The sequence below is a fragment of the Bombina bombina genome, chromosome 3 (assembly GCF_027579735.1).
Source record: "Bombina bombina isolate aBomBom1 chromosome 3, aBomBom1.pri, whole genome shotgun sequence".
Taxonomy (NCBI): Eukaryota; Metazoa; Chordata; class Amphibia; order Anura; family Bombinatoridae; genus Bombina; species Bombina bombina.
The window spans coordinates 1,237,527,550-1,237,544,284 of record NC_069501.1 but is presented as its reverse complement, the minus strand read 5'-3'; the positions used below and the strand labels follow the sequence as shown (position 1 = coordinate 1,237,544,284).

The following is a 16,735-nucleotide window of genomic DNA, read 5'->3' as shown; positions in this document are numbered from 1 at the left end:
ATACACATGCACACGCATATGCACATGCATGCACACACATATACATACAAACACTTTCACACACACATACAAACGTGCACACACGCACATGCACACTCATACGTATCCATATACATATTCACACACACATACAAACGTGCATGCACACACTTTTCAACAGAGGATACTAGGAGAACAAAGAAAATTTGATAATTGAAGTAAATTAGAAATCTATTTAAAATTGCTGCTCTGTCTGATCCATAAAAGAAAAATGTTGGATTTCATATTTGTCCTTTTAACTAGTTAACAAATCTGTGGAACCAAAAATAGTCAGTATGTGCTTGCTGTTGAGACGTTAAACCAGCGGATTAAAAATAGTTAAATATTTTAGCTACACAACACTGTTATCATGGTAATAAATCTGACATTATTATGCTCATATATTTATAAAATTCCTAATATCTGATGTCAGTGAAAAAGTGGTCAGGCTCCCAGTTCCAAACACTTAGGCCTAGATTTGGAGTTCGGCGGTAAAAGGGCTGTTAACGCTCCGCGGGCTTTTTTCTGGCCGCACCATAAATTTAACTCTGGTATTGAGAGTTAAAACAAATGCTGCGTTAGGCTCCAAAAAAGGAGCGTAGGGCATTTTTACCGCAAATGCAACTCTCGATACCAGAGTTGCTTACGGACGCGGCCGGCATCAAAAACGTGCTCGTGCACGATTCTCCCATAGGAAACAATGGGGCTGTTTGAGCTGAAAAAAAACCTAACACCTGCAAAAAAGCAGCGTTCAGCTCCTAACGCAGCCCCATTGTTTCCTATGGGGAAACACTTCCTACGTCTGCACCTAACACCCTAACATGTACCCCGAGTCTAAACACCCCTAAACTTACACTTATTAACCCCTAATCTGCCGCCCCCCGCTATCGCTGACCCCCTGCATTACAGTTTTAACCCCTAATCTTCCGCTCCGTAAACCGCCGCAACCTACGTTATCCCTATGTACCCCTAATCTGCTGCCCTAACATCGCCGACCCCTATGTTATATTTATTAACCCCTAATCTGCCCCCCACAACGTCGCCGACACCTGCCTACACTTATTAACCCCTAATCTGCCGAGCGGACCTGAGCGCTACTATAATAAAGTTATTAACCCCTAATCCGTCTCACTAACCCTATCATAAATAGTATTAACCCCTAATCTGCCCTCCCTAACATCGCCGACACCTACCTTCAATTATTAACCCCTAATCTTCCGATCGGAGCTCACCGCTATTCTAATAAATGTATTAACCCCTAAAGCTAAGTCTAACCCTAACACTAACACCCCCCTAACTTAAATATAATTTACATATAACGAAATAAATTAACTCTTATTAAATAAATTAATCCTATTTAAAACTAAATACTTACCTGTAAAATAAACCCTAATATAGCTACAATATAAATTATAATTATATTTTAGCTATTTTAGGATTAATATTTATTTTACAGGCAACTTGGTATTTATTTTAACTAGGTACAATAGCTATTAAATAGTTAAGAACTATTTAATAGTTACCTAGTTAAAATAATAACAAAATTACCTGTAAAATAAATCCTAACCTAAGATATAATTAAACCTAACACTACCCTATCAATAAAATAATTAAATAAACTACCTACAATTACCTACAATTAACCTAACACTACACTATCAATAAATTAAATAAACACAATTGCTACAAATAAATACAATTAAATAAACTAGCTAAAGTACAAAAAATAAAAAAGAACTAAGTTACAGAAAATAAAAAAATATTTACAAACATAAGAAAAATATTACAACAATTTTAAACTAATTACACCTACTCTAAGCCCCCTAATAAAATAACAAAGCCCCCCAAAATAAAAAATTCCCTACCCTATTCTAAATTTAAAAAGTTACAAGCTCTTTTACCTTACCAGCCCTGAACAGGGCCCTTTGCGGGGCATGCCCCAAGAAGTTCAGCTCTTTTGCCTGTAAAAGAAAACATACAATACCCCCCCCCCAACATTACAACCCACCACCCACATACCCCTAATCTAACCCAAACCACCCTTAAATAAACCTAACACTAAGCCCCTGAAGATCTTCCTACCTTGTCTTCACCATACCAGGTTCACCGATCCGTCCTGGCTCCGATATCTTCATCCAACCCAAGCGGGGGCTAGACATCCACTGAAGAAGTCCAGAAGAGGGTCCAAAGTCTTCCTCCTATCCGGCAAGAAGAGGACATCCGGACCGGCAAACATCTTCTCCAAGCGGCATCTTCTATCTTCTTCCATCCGGTGCGGAGCGGGTCCATCTTGAAGCAGGCGACGCGGATCCATCCTCTTCTTCCGATGTCTCCCGACGAATGACGGTTCCTTTAAGGGACGTCATCCAAGATGGCGTCCCTCGAATTCCGATTGGCTGATAGGATTCTATCAGCCAATCGGAATTAAGGTAGGAATTTTCTGATTGGCTGATGGAATCAGCCAATCAGAATCAAGTTCAATCCGATTGGCTGATCCAATCAGCCAATCAGATTGAGCTCACATTCTATTGGCTGTTCCGATCAGCCAATAGAATGCGAGCTCAATCTGATTGGCTGATTGGATCGGCCAATCGGATTGAACTAGATTCTGATTGGCTGATTCCATCAGCCAATCAGAAAATTCCTACCTTAATTCCGATTGGCTGATAGAATCCTATCAGCCAATCGGAATTCGAGGGACGCCATCTTGGATGACGTCCCTTAAAGGAACCGTCATTCGTCGGGAGACATCGGAAGAAGAGGATGGATCCGCGTCGCCTGCTTCAAGATGGACCCGCTCCGCACCGGATGGAAGAAGATAGAAGATGCCGCTTGGAGAAGATGTTTGCCGGTCCGGATGTCCTCTTCTTGCCGGATAGGAGGAAGACTTTGGACCCTCTTCTGGACTTCTTCAGTGGATGTCTAGCCCCCGCTTGGGTTGGATGAAGATATCGGAGCCAGGACGGATCGGTGAACCTGGTATGGTGAAGACACGGTAGGAAGATCTTCAGGGGCTTAGTGTTAGGTTTATTTAAGGGTGGTTTGGGTTAGATTAGGGGTATGTGGGTGGTGGGTTGTAATGTTGGGGGGGGGGTATTGAATGTTTTCTTTTACAGGCAAAAGAGCTGAAATCCTTGGGGCATGCCCCGCAAAGGGCCCTGTTCAGGGCTGGTAAGGTAAAAGAGCTTGTAACTTTTTAAATTTAGAATAGGGTAGGGAATTTTTTATTTTGGGGGTCTTTGTTATTTTATTAGGGGGCTTAGAGTAGGTGTAATTAGTTTAAAATTGTTGTAATATTTTTCTTATGTTTGTAAATATTTTTTTATTTTCTGTAACTTAGTTCTTTTTTATTTTTTGTACTTTAGCTAGTTTATTTAATTGTATTTATTTGTAGCAATTGTGTTTATTTAATTTATTGATAGTGTAGTGTTAGGTTAATTGTAGGTAATTGTAGGTAGTTTATTTAATTATTTTATTGATAGGGTAGTGTTAGGTTTAATTATATCTTAGGTTAGGATTTATTTTACAGGTAAATTTGTTATTATTTTAACTAGGTAACTATTAAATAGTTCTTAACTATTTAATAGCTATTGTACCTAGTTAAAATAATTACAAAGTTGCCTGTAAAATAAATATTAATCCTAAAATAGCTACAATGTAATTATAATTTATATTGTAGCTATATTAGGATTTATTTTACAGGTAAGTATTTAGCTTTAAATAGGAATAATTTATTTAATAAGAGTTAATTTATTTCGTTAGATTAAAATTATATTTAAGTTAGGGGGGTGTTAGTGTTAGGGTTAGACTTAGCTTTAGGGGTTAATCCATTTATTAGAATAGCGGTGAGCTCCGATCGGAAGATTAGGGGTTAATAATTGAAGTTAGGTGTCGGCGATGTTAGGGAGGGCAGATTAGGGGTTAATACTATTTATGATAGGGTTAGTGAGGCGGGTTAGGGGTTAATAACTTTATTATAGTAGCGGTGCGGTCCGCTCGGCAGATTAGGGGTTAATAAGTGTAGGCAGGTGTCGGCGACGTTGAGGGGGGCAGATTAGGGGATAATAAATATAATATAGGGGTCGGCGGTGTTAGGGGTAGCAGATTAGGGGTAAATAGGGATAACGTAGGTGGCGGCGCTTTGCGGTCGGAAGATTAGGGGTTAATTATTTTAAGTAGCTGGCGGCGATGTTGTGGGGGGCAGATTAGGGGTTAATAAATGTAATATAGGGGTCGGCGGGGTTAGGGGCAGCAGATTAGGGGTACATAAGTATAACGTAGGTGGCGGTCGGCAGATTAGGGGTTAAAATTTTTAATCGAGTGGCGGCGATGTGGGGGGAGCTCGGTTTAGGGGTACATAGGTAGTTTATGGGTGTTAGTGTACTTTAGAGCACAGTAGTTAAGAGCTTTATAAACCGGCGTTAGCCAGAAAGCTCTTAACTCCTGCTATTTTCAGGCGGCTGGAATCTTGTCGTTAGAGCTCTAACGCTCACTGCAGAAACGACTCTAAATACCGGCGTTAGAAAGATCCCATTGAAAATATAGGCTACGCAAATGGCGTAGGGGGATCTGCGGTATGGAAAAGTCGCGGCTGTAAAGTGAGCGTTAGACCCTTTAATCACTGACTCCAAATACCAGCGGGCGGCCAAAACCAGCGTTAGGAGCCTCTAACGCTGGTTTTGACGGCTACCGCCGAACTCTAAATCTAGGCCATAGTCTGCTTAGTAATCAGAGTCCATTAGTCACACACATTTGTATCTGGCAGAAATGATAGCTTTGTATATGTATACATGTCCAAGGCTGATGTATAGCATTTAAAGGGAAATTAAAGGAACAGTCTACACCAGAATTTGTGTTGTTTAAAAAGATAGACAATCCCTTTATTATTACCCATTCCCCAGTTTTGCATAACCAACACAGTTATAATAATACAGGTTTTACCTCTGTGATTACCTTGGCCTCTAGTTATCAAGTCGTCAACCGCAAATACACTGGAATTCCGCAGCGTATTTGTGGCGAGGTTGAGTCGCCGTAGTTATCAAGCCCTACAGCCCGGCAAAAGTAGAATTTAGTGACGTAACATACAATCCGCCGGACTCAGTCCGACACAGATCGATGGTTACGTCACTACAGATGTTCCGAACGCAAGTTCGGCACAATCTGACTACTTTTGGTAGTTATCAAATACCTACCAGGTACGCTCGCCACTATTCTGGCCCAGCATACCTGGTTTTCAATCCGCCGCCCTGGAGGCGGCGGATCCCATAGGAATCAATGGGAGTCTGACAGCAGCGAGAGCTCATGTTCGCTGCTGCCCGATATCCCATTGATTCCTATGGGAAGTGTCTGCACCTAACACCCTAACATGTACCCCGAGTCTAAACACCCTTAATCTGTCCCCCCTACACCGCTGCCGCCTACTTTATACTTATTAACCCCTAAACCACCGCTCCGAGACCGCCGACACCTACATTATACGTATTAACCCCTAAACCACTGCTCCGCCACCGCCGCCACCTACATTATACGTATTAACCCCTAAACCACCGCTCCGACACCGCCGCCACCTACATTATACGTATTAACCCCTAAACCGCCGCTCCCGGACCCCGCCGCCACCTACATTATACCTATTAACCCCTAAACCTAAGTCTAACACTAACACCCCCCTAACTTAAATATTATTTAAATAAATCTAAATACATTATTCCTATTTAAAACTAAATACTTACCTGTAAAATAAACTCTAAAATAGCTACAATATAAATAATAATTATATTGTAGCTATTTTAGGATTTATTTTTATTTTACAGGCAACTTTGTATTTATTTTAACTAGGTACAATAGCTATTAAATAGTTATTAATTGCTGCTCATTGCTCCGTACTTGGTGCGCGGCTTCTTGACAGCTTTCTTGATAACTTTGGCGAACGTATTCAGGTCCGCGGCGGCAATGGTAGGCGAGCTAAGGCGAGTGTATTGGGCCGGCGAATGCAGGTAAGTAGACGGCATGATAACTAGAGGCCCTTGTATCTAAGCTTTTGCAAACTGACCCCTAATTTCAGTTCTTTTGACAGACTTGCATTTTAGCCAGTCAGTGCTCACTCCTAGGTAACTTCACGTGCGTGAGCTCAATGTTATCTATATGAAACACATGAACTAATATCTCTAGTGGTGAAAAACTGTCAAATTGCATTTAAATAAGAGGCGGCCTTTAAGGTCTAATAAATTAGCATATGAGCCTACCTAGGTTTAGCTTTCAACTAAGAACACAAAGCAAAGCAAAATTGGTGATAAAAGTAAATTGGAAACTGAAAATTGTTTAAAATTACATGCTCTATCTGAATCATGAAAGTTTATTTTAGACTTGACTGTCCCCTTAAAAACATTTTTTTTTCTTTCACAAGAAAAAAAACACTTTTCAGTTAACTTTTATTATCAAATTTGCTTCAAGTTCTAGGTATCCTTTGTTGAAGGAGCAGCAATGCATTGCTGGGAGCTAGCTGATCATACCAGGAGAGCCTATGACATAAGGCATATATGTACAGTCACCAATCAGCAGTTAGCTCCCAGTACTGTAGGGTTATAATATAGCATAAATAAAAAGAGAGAAGCGCTCAACCTGTGAATGAACAATAGCATAATAGCTTGTTCTATGGCTTGTTACCACCCAAGAAGCAGCCTCTTTTTGCTCAACATGTGCCGTTCACAGAGAAGAACTTTCCTGAAGCATATCAGTCTGATCCTGACTTAACAGTACAGTCCAGCCCCGAAATACCAGGCAATCCTTCTCTGAACGAGAGAAACAGCAAAACCCCAGACATACGTTTCGGCCTATTGTGGGCGTCGTCAGTGAGGTGCAGCCATATCCCTCTAGGCACACTGAGCAACGGGTCCACGTCTGGATTCCCACATCAGACTTAGGGAGACTTCCCTCTGGGTCATAATTTGCATAAATAAAAAGAGCGAAGCACTCAACCTGAGAACTAACAATAGCATAATAGCTTGTTCTATGGCTAGTTACCACCCAAGAAGCAGCCTCTTGTTGCTCAACATGTGCCTTTCACAATCAGAAGCTAGCTCCCAGTACTGTAGGGTTGTAATATAGCCCTTTTGATCTGGCCTTAACGTCTCTAAATTGTACTGTTAAAGGGACAGTGTAAACATAGTAAATAAGAACTGTTATGTATTTACTGCTCTGTGTATGTCCTAGTATGAAACCTAAGATAAAGGTTTTGGGAAAGGCCATCGTGTGAACCCATCTACCATATGTTCTGGGTCACCCGCTGTTCACCCAGTGTTTTGTTGGTTGTAGCTGATGTTGGCACTACACCTATCCCGATCTATCCCAGTCACAATGAACAGACAGATTACTTTATAAAACTGGGGGCGGAGCTAGCCACAGCACAGGTTGGACGTGCATGCACTGAACTCCTGAGATATATTATATATAATTGTTCCTTAAACTGAATATTTTGCTGCCTATTTGACCCAAAGTGTGGACACAGACAGTCTATCCCCTAATCCTGCAGACTACCTAGTGACTTTCAAACTCAAGGGCCCACTTTGAGGATTTTTTCAACCAACTTACTAGCTAGCTGTATACAGCCCTCTTGCTGAGCTGGGGGAGACCGCTATCTACGCTTCACGGGGGAGCTGTCCCATCCCAGACCTATTGGTCACTTTTAACAATATACGGAGCCCGTCTGCAAACTTGTCATCGACGAAGCAGTAACCTGAACAACTGTGGGCTCTAAGATCTCTCTATCTTTCAGGCCTCAGCGGTTCCCTGTCTCCGGAGGGTCGGGGCTCCGCTCCGGAGAACAGGATTCTGCTCCCTTGTTTTGCCGCCAGCCACCAGCTTACCATTTACTGAACTGTTCCGGAGAGCCGGGGATCCGCTCCGGAGCACCTGCCCAGCAGCTCAGACATCAGCCGTGAAAAGGTTACAGGTTCGGGTGTCCTACCTGATTCTACCCAGCAATACCTGAAGATAAGTGCCACTGTGAGGAGGTTACTAGCGGACACCCTCTTACCTTGACTGCTGCGGAAGAGAGCCGACTGGGACGAGCAGAATCCACTCCGACAATAGCTGGGCCTTACCGTTGCGCAGCTTACCCTGAAAGGCGCGAACTTCCGCCATCTTGGGTCTCAGCGCCCCTACATTTGCAGCTCCGTCACCACCTAGACAGAAGGAAACCAGAGGAGATCTGCTGCCACCACTGGACCGTTGCTGATCACCAGACACTCACCTCTAAGTGTACCGGCTAGAGCAATCAGGGGGTAAAAGCCTCAGGAATAACCGTCCATACTCCTCATCTACAAGAATCTGGCGGACGGATTACACCCACGCGGGAATAAAGGTACAGTCCCCTTAAAGTCTGGTGCCCACGAGTGTTAGCCTCATATCCCTACTCTTGCATAGCACTACAATTAAGCCCTGAAGTACTCCCTCCTCTTTCACTAAGCTCACTACCCTCTTGCCCTCCTCCTCACTGGGACCGCCATCAGACCAGCAATCATAGTCCCTGCTGACTTTTATTAAAAGCAAATAAAATAAAAGAGAGTTGGACACTGAGGGGGCATTACATCTGAAGAAGTGGTGTTACTTGGTCTCATTAGCGGGCCACTATTTATTTATTTTTTATTTTTTTATTTTTTTTCTTCCCCCTCTGGTAGCCTATAAAGTGTTTGGGAGGAATATATAGACACAAATAACCAGCACTCCAGGAGGACTCACATATACTGCAAGGGCTCTGGAAAATATAAAGTCCTTGAGTTCCCTGTCTTTACCTCCTGCTCATAAGGACATATTCTGTGTGCAACCCCCTACATACATTTCCATCCTGTCTGATCAGTTCTAAGTGATGGACACTGCATAACTTCTAGCTGCTGCGACAGCTTAGGTACCTTTGGGTTCATAGCCCAAAGTGGAGTGTAGTTTTATTTTGTTGCTGTGTTAACCATTTCTTGCTTTTTACAGGTCCTACCTACTGCGACTGACTTAGTTGAATTTTAAGCAAGTGTACCCTTTAATACCAACTCACCACACTTTCTCCCCTTTACTAACCAGCCACAAGTACTCCCACGCTTCATTCCACATTCTCACCTACAGGTTCTAGCACACAAGACTCACAACACATCCTAATATCCCTAATTGTTTAGGCCAGATTTCCTACTCTCTCCTCACTTCTTACCTGCTTGTGCATGCAAACTTAAGCTTCTCCTCCTGAGGCCTGTGTATATTCTAAGGGCATATTTGCTGAGGTTCACTCTGACTATTATTGTATTGTATTGGTTTTTATTGCATATTCAGCCCATTTAATTGAGTTATCGCGACAGAGGGCCCGTGAGCGGAGACTCTAGTATACTACCTCATATACCAAGGTGGGTTTGCCCTGTCACTGTAGGTGGTGTACCATCCTGCCCTGCCCACGCAAGGACTCTGTCTGAATATTTTTAGCGGGTGACCCCCCCTTTCTGGCCCAGCTTGTCTGGGCTGGTCACTTCCCTCTCCCCTTTTCCCTTCCGCAAGGTCGTATCCCCTATTCCCCGGCCAGAAGGGGACTTACCACAAACTTACCCATAACTTTTGGAGCGAATTTGCCTTTGACCTGTGTCTGGGAGGTCTCGCTGGCCCTTGCCCCCCGGTGGCGGCCTATCCTTTTACAAACTGGACCTGTGGTCATTTAATCCTTAGCAGGGTGGCCGTCATGGAGGGGTAGGGGTCGGGGAGGCCGTCTGGGCCCCTCTCTGTGTACTGTTTAATGTGACTTCTTGTTCATGCTCTTATTTTTGTAACCACCTGTGAATCTAACCTCTGGTGCCTCCACCGCTTGACCTGTCCTGTGTCCGCTTTTGTCCCATTGACTCTCTTTTTGCCACAAATTTAAAATGCCTCATATGATCAGACGAAACACAAAAACACCTGGATCAGTGAAAAAAACGGTGATAGATCACTTCTCCCTACCACGCAAGGAGCTGGAAGATGACTCCAATGACGGCCTGAGTGGGTCAGAGTCTCTAGGAGATGGCTCCCAACATGAAGCCTTGTTAAACCCCAGGTCTCAGCACTTCATTACTGAGGATACCCTTCAGAAGATGCTCGCTAACCAAACTCGCTTCATCACCAAAGAAATTCAAAAAAGATATTTCGGAAATTGGTGAACGGGTGGACTCCCTGGAAAGGCGACAAGATGATATCGTTACAGACCAATCAAACCTTTTGGCTTACTCTGAATCCTTGGCTGACCAGCTGAGTCAGCTTGAGTTTAAGCTGGCGGATGTCGAAGATCGGGCCCACAGAAACAATATAAGATTTCGGGGTATACCGGAGGACATTACATCAGCAGACCTGCAAGGTTTTCTCCAAGAGCTCTTTGGCAGCCTGTTGGGTCCTATGGAGGGTCTAACTGCTACTATTGAAAGAGTGCACAGAGCTCTACGCCCCAGTTCTGTCTCACAAGAAAAGCCAAGAGACGTTATAGCCTGTTTTCACAGTTTCCTCTTTAAAGACAAGCTGATGCAGGACGCCTTCCGTAAGCCTCAGTTACCAGAAAAATTTCAAGCCATCCAGCTTCTTCCCGATTTGTCGGCCCACACCTTACAATTCAGAAGGCAATACCAACCAGTTACACTGGCTCTCAGAAATGCTGGCATCCGATACAGATGGGGGTATCCGTCTAGGCTGCTGATTACAAGGGACAATCAAACCCATACAATCTCTTCACTGGCCCAGGGCACTGCATTGCTGGCACAGTGGGGTCTTACTAAAGGTGACACGACGGAATCCGTTCCCATTAAGGCGAAATTGAGGGCCACTGCTCCAGAATGGACCGCTAAGGACCAGCGCTCCAAGAGGCAAAAAACGCAGCAGACACAGGACTCTCTGGGTCCCCAAGATCCCTCCTCCTGAATGCAGGGCACCATTGGTCAGCAACAACATCAATCTGCCATCATGTCCTAACATAGGGCCCATCTTTTATGGATGGCCCTACAGCGACAATGGTACTTAGTTTGTACTGGACTCTTTGCGGCCCACGTTGGGTCTAACGTTAAAGTCAATATTATTATCTTTCCCTTTTGTAATTTATGTGTATATTTGCATTACCAGAGTTTATACATACTTTCTAATACTTTATGCGGTCAACCCAGCACAGGTCATTCATCTCTAAATGGGTAGGCATAGTATCACCTCCACTCTTTAGATAACATAAGTATTGTTTTTCCTTTACCAAGTTATGACTGATTTTATGTTTGCCTAGACTGCATGCTTTGTATCTTACTCAGGTTTGTTGTTGCTGTATGTACATATTCATTGCTGTTTTCACAGGTTCAATATATGTTTATGGACTTATCTGCTTCCTTCCTCTGTGCACAGGGGGGGGGCGATGGCTTCGGCTCTCTCTCTGTACCTATTCCTAGCTCCCCCCCACATAGGTAGCCCACGCCAGGGTTCCACTTAGGTGAACTATTTTCACCTCATTTCCTATCACAACACCTCAGAACTTATTTCTTGTCCTAATCTCCCCCCCTAACCTCCTTTCTCCAATTTCCATCCTATCCCTTGTCCTCAGGCCTAGGTCGTGAGATGGCGCACTCTTTAAAAGTGCTCACACATAATGTCAGGGGGCTTAATTCCCCCTTTAAAAGGAGTCTTTTGTCCCGTGAACTTAATTTCCACAATCCTGACGTAGTCTTCCTGCAGGAGACTCACTGGCAGTCGGGCACCCCTCAATATTTTCACTCTCGTTCCTATAAAGTCCTGGAATACTCACCCTTCTCCAAAAAGGCTAGAGGGACGGCCATCCTGCTTCACAACAGGATCGCCTACGAGCAAATTCATGCACTTACCGATCCCCAAGCCAGATATACAATTCTGGTTTGTAAACTGGACCATGTTCTTAATACATTGGTCTCCATCTATCTTCCCAACTCCCGACAGCCTGCATGTCTTCGTACTATTTTACAGACACTTGATACGATTAGGCAAGGGAGGGTTCTGATCGCGGGAGACTTCAACATGACATGGGAGCCAACTCTCGACCGCAAACAACTTCAAGCTGGCAGTAAACATTCGCAAGAGACATATGTCTCTGCCCAATTTAGGGCAGTAATGTCACAATATGGATACTTCGACATTTGGAGAAGTCTACATCCTAACGATAGGGACTTTACTCATTTCTCCATCCCCCACAAAACTTACTCCCGACTGGACTATATTTTCTGTCAGGCTGGGTCTTTGGATTCAGTTTCCCGCTCCAGTATCCCACTCTGCTCTTGGTCGGACCATGACCTTGTAACGGCAGATCTATTCCCCTCAGATAAAACACTTTCTAAATCCAATTGGTGCCTTCCTAGACACATTTTGGCCGATATTCCGTTAAGGGAGGAATTAAGACGGGATCTGGCTGAATTGTTAGTCTGTAATGACAACGGCCAGACCTCAGACGATATTCTCTGGGGCGCGATCAAGGCAACTACCAGGGGCCTTATCATTCGCAAACAAGGTGAACTGAGAAAGTTAGCAGTCCTTACCCTTGCACAGGCACACGCAAAACTCAGATCCCTGGAATCCCTCAATCGCGCTTCCATTAGCCTAGACGTAGCAGCGCAGATTGCTACAGTTAAGGAGCATATCAACCTCCTAGAGCTATGCCGTACACAAACTAATCTCAGCAAACTAAAACAATTATACTACTACAAAGGTAATAGACCTGACACTATGCTTGCTAATAGGCTTAGGCATAAGCATAGCAATTCCCGTATTTCCCAGATTAATTATAACGGTAAATTGCATAAGAGGCCCTCTCAGATTGGAGAATGCTTTGCTGACTTTTATTCCAAACTTTACAATATCGAAAATTCAGAGACTCTCACCCCCACTACTAGTCAGGACATCAGAGACTTTTTGTCCTCCGCTAACCTCCCCACTCTTACTACAGAGCAACAAGACTCTCTCACAGCCCCTTTATCTTTGGCAGAGATTAAGCAAACGATAAAAAATCTAAAACCCTTTAAGGCCCCAGGACCTGATGGCTTCTCTGCCCAGTTTTATAAGGTGTTTGTCAACGAACTATCCCCCTATTTGCAGAGGTTTTTTGCCTTAGCGAGTGAAGAAGGCTCCTCTGGTCTGATCCGTAACCGTATATCTATGTATGCTATTGATGTTTGTGTTTGGGACCTGCGTGTCCCTCATTGTTACTTCTATAAGTTTGAAAATGAATAAAAATCTTTAAAAAAAAAAAAAAACACCCAGTAGAAAAGGACTAGGCCCCAATATAATTTTACCATTACCCCAGAAGCTTACCCTGCAACATGCTATATGCTGATTGCTTGATAAGTGCATGCAATTATTTATATTTGTCTTTACCTTATCACAATAAATGCAAATTTTATTCAGATTGTATTTTTAAATGCTTTTAACACATGTATATTGTTTACAGAATTGCATATATTTTACAATGTAGTGCTTAATTGCAGAATGTGCACATATAAAATGACTTTAATATTCTTTTTAATGATGGATAGTGCATATGTCTTATATAAGCACTGTCAATGGTTCCCGCAAATGCTAAACCTTTTCTGTTTTAGAGTACATTTCCGTAAAGACATAAGACACATGGTAACTTATCCATGTCTTCTAGGTTCTATGAGAAGGTTGACGCATTTCACCATGGAGCAGACACTCCAATAGCAGACCCTATTCATGCCTACACCCTGTTAAAGAGGCTGCAGTTAGAATGGATGAATGTGGTACACAGCCTGGAGGCCAGCGAGAATATCCAAGGTAATGAATGGATGCTGCAGTGGTAGTTATAGTGGGGTGACCAGGTATCATTGAGATAAACTTTTATGTCAGATCCTTTTTTACGTGTCTTGCAGGACATAGAGTCAGTTACATGGAGGCAAAACTAGACAACACTAACAAAGTGCCATTGTATAAGTATATAAAGGTTATACAGTCTAACTCCTTCCCATCCCCTTCTTAATGCCTGCTGACCAATGGACATACAGTCATTATAGCTCTGCTGTTCCCACATGCCACTGCAACATGCACAATGTTATTTCATTGTAACACTGATTCATGCATATGTTGTCTATATGTGACCCATGCACACTTCATTCAGGTCATGTGCACAGCCCTCTACATTATATTAGAGATGTGCATTCGGTTTTGGACAAATGCACATTCGTCATGAAAATCTAAATGAATGCACCAGCGAAAATCGCCAGTATTCATCCGCTTCCTTTGATTTTTTTGTTAAGTGGTTAATACTTACCTTAATGTACTCTCCATGCTCTTCAGAGCACATTAAGGTAAGCATTGTAGCTACAGGTGAACTCTTCACATGTAGATTTGAAACATTAACCCCTTAATGACAACTGACGTACCAGGTACGTCATGCATTAACAAGCAGTTAATGACAATGAACGTACCTGGTACGTCAGTTGTCTGAGAGAGTGCTGGAAGCGATCGCAATCGCTTCCAGCAGCTCTCAGGGTATTGCAGTGATGCCTCCATATGGAGGCATCCTGCAATACCTTTTTAGAAGACTCCGATGCAGAGAGAGCCACTCTGTGGCCCTCTCTGCACCGGTAGCGATGGTGCCGGTTCGTTGGTGGGTGGGAGCGTAACAGGGAGGCGGGTGGGCGGCCCATCGCTACCAGGCATCCGGTTCCTAGAAGTGCAATGTGCACGCCGGGTGCCGGGAGCGTGCGGGGGGCTGCGCGCACATTAGCTGGCCACTGACACCAATGAGGAGGGAAGGGGGGGGGGAAAGATTTTTTTAAAAAATAATATAAAAGGATCTGGGAGGGGGATAGGGGTATTGTGGGGGGCTGCTACACTACAGAAAACATAAAAAAAAGCAAAAGAGCAAAAAATACTTTTGTTTTTGGGGCAAATTGGGTACTGGCAGACAGCTGCCAGTACCCAAGATGGCCGCAATTAGATAGGGGGGAGGGTTAGAGAGCTGGGGGGGGGATCATGGAGGTTGGGGCTAAGGCAGGAGTCCATCACAGCTAAAATATTTTTTTTTTTTTTATAAAAACAAAAAACAAACTCCTTTTATTTAGTACTGGCAGACTTTCTGCCAGTACTTAAGATGGCGGGGACATTTGTGGGGTGGGGGAGGGAAGAGAGCTGTTTGGGAGGGATCAGGGGGTGGGATGTGTCAGGTGGGAGGCTGATCTCTACCCTAAAGCTAAAATTAACCCTGCAAGCTCCCTACAACCTACCTAATTAACCCCTTCACTGCTGGGCATAATTTACGTGTGGTGCGCAGCAGCATTTAGCGGCCTTCTAATTACCAAAAAGCAATGCCAAAGCCATATAAGTCTGCTATTTCAGAACAAAGGGGATCCCAAAGAAGCTTTTACAACAATTTGTGCCATAATAGCACAAGCTGTTTGTAAATAATTTCAGTGAGAAACCTAAAATTGTGAAAAATGTAAAGTTTTTTTTTTATTTGCTCGCATTTGGCGGTGAAATGGTGGCATAAAATATACCAAAATGTGCCTAGATCAATACTTTGGGTTGTCTTCTAACAAAAAATATATACATGTCAAGGGATACCCAATGTAACTAGCGCTAATTTTGAAAAAAAGTGGTTTGGAAATAGCGAAGTGCTACTTGTATTTATGGCCCTATAACTTGCAAAAAAAGCTAAGAACATGTAAACATTGGGTATTTCTAAACTCAGGACAAAATTTAGAAACTATTTAGCATGGGTGTTTTTTGGTGATTGTAGATGTGTAACAGATTTTGGGGGTCAAAGTTAGAAAAAGTGTGTTTTTTTCCATTTTTTCCTCATATTTTATTATTTTTTTGTAGTAAATTATAAGACATGATGAAAATAATGGTATCTTTAGAAAGTCCATTTAATGGCGAGAAAAACGGTATATAATATGTGTGGGTACAGTAAATGAGTAAGAGGAAAATTACAGCTAAACACAAACACCGCAGAAATGTAAAAATAGCCATTGTCATTAAGGGTAAGAAAATTGAAAAATGGTCCGGTCATTAAGGGGTTAAAGGGACACTGAACCCAGATTTTTTTCTTTCATGATTCAGATAGAGCATGCAATTTTAAGCAACTTTCAAATGTACTCCTATTACCAATTTTTCTTCATTCTCTTGCTATTTTTATTTGAAAAGCAATAATGTATGTTTAGAAGCCAGCCCATTTTTTGTTCACACCCTGGGTTGTCCTTGCTGATTGGACAGCGCCACTAAACAAGTGCTGTCCAGTGTTTTGAACCAACAATTAGCTGGCTCCTTAGCTTAGATGTCTTCTTTTTCAAATAAAGATAGCAAGAGAACGAAAAAAATTGATAATAGGAGTAAATTAGAAAGTTGCTTAAAATTGCGTGCTCTATGGTAAAGATAAAAAACTACACTTTATAAACATATATTATTATTATTATTATCAGGTATTTGTAGAGCGCCAACAGATTCCGCAGCGCTATGATCATAGGTGGTATTATATAAAAACGATTACAGGTATCAAATGGGGAGAGAGGGTCCTGCCGAGAGTTGCACTGTTGTAGTCGGCTCTTTTGAAGGTGAACTACAAACAGCTGGGCTCATAGGCTTACATGCTATGGGATTTTAGGGGATAGCAGTGGAGATAGGAAGGTTAGTGTAGGTTGTAAGTGTCCCTGAATAGTAGAGTCTTCAGGGAGCACTTGAAGCTTTTAAAACTAGGGGAGATTCT

At 42.8% G+C, this 16,735-nt stretch overlaps 1 protein-coding gene across 1 annotated transcript in view; it reads left to right on the top strand.

The window, feature by feature from the left end:
* Nucleotides 1-16,735, top strand: part of P4HA3 (prolyl 4-hydroxylase subunit alpha 3) — a 156,210-nt gene that overhangs the window by 37,895 nt on the left and 101,580 nt on the right. The window contains exon 2 of the mRNA XM_053708742.1: nt 13,664-13,806. Within this exon, the coding sequence (XP_053564717.1) occupies nt 13,664-13,806 (143 nt within the window). The remainder of the gene's footprint in view (nt 1-13,663; nt 13,807-16,735) is intronic.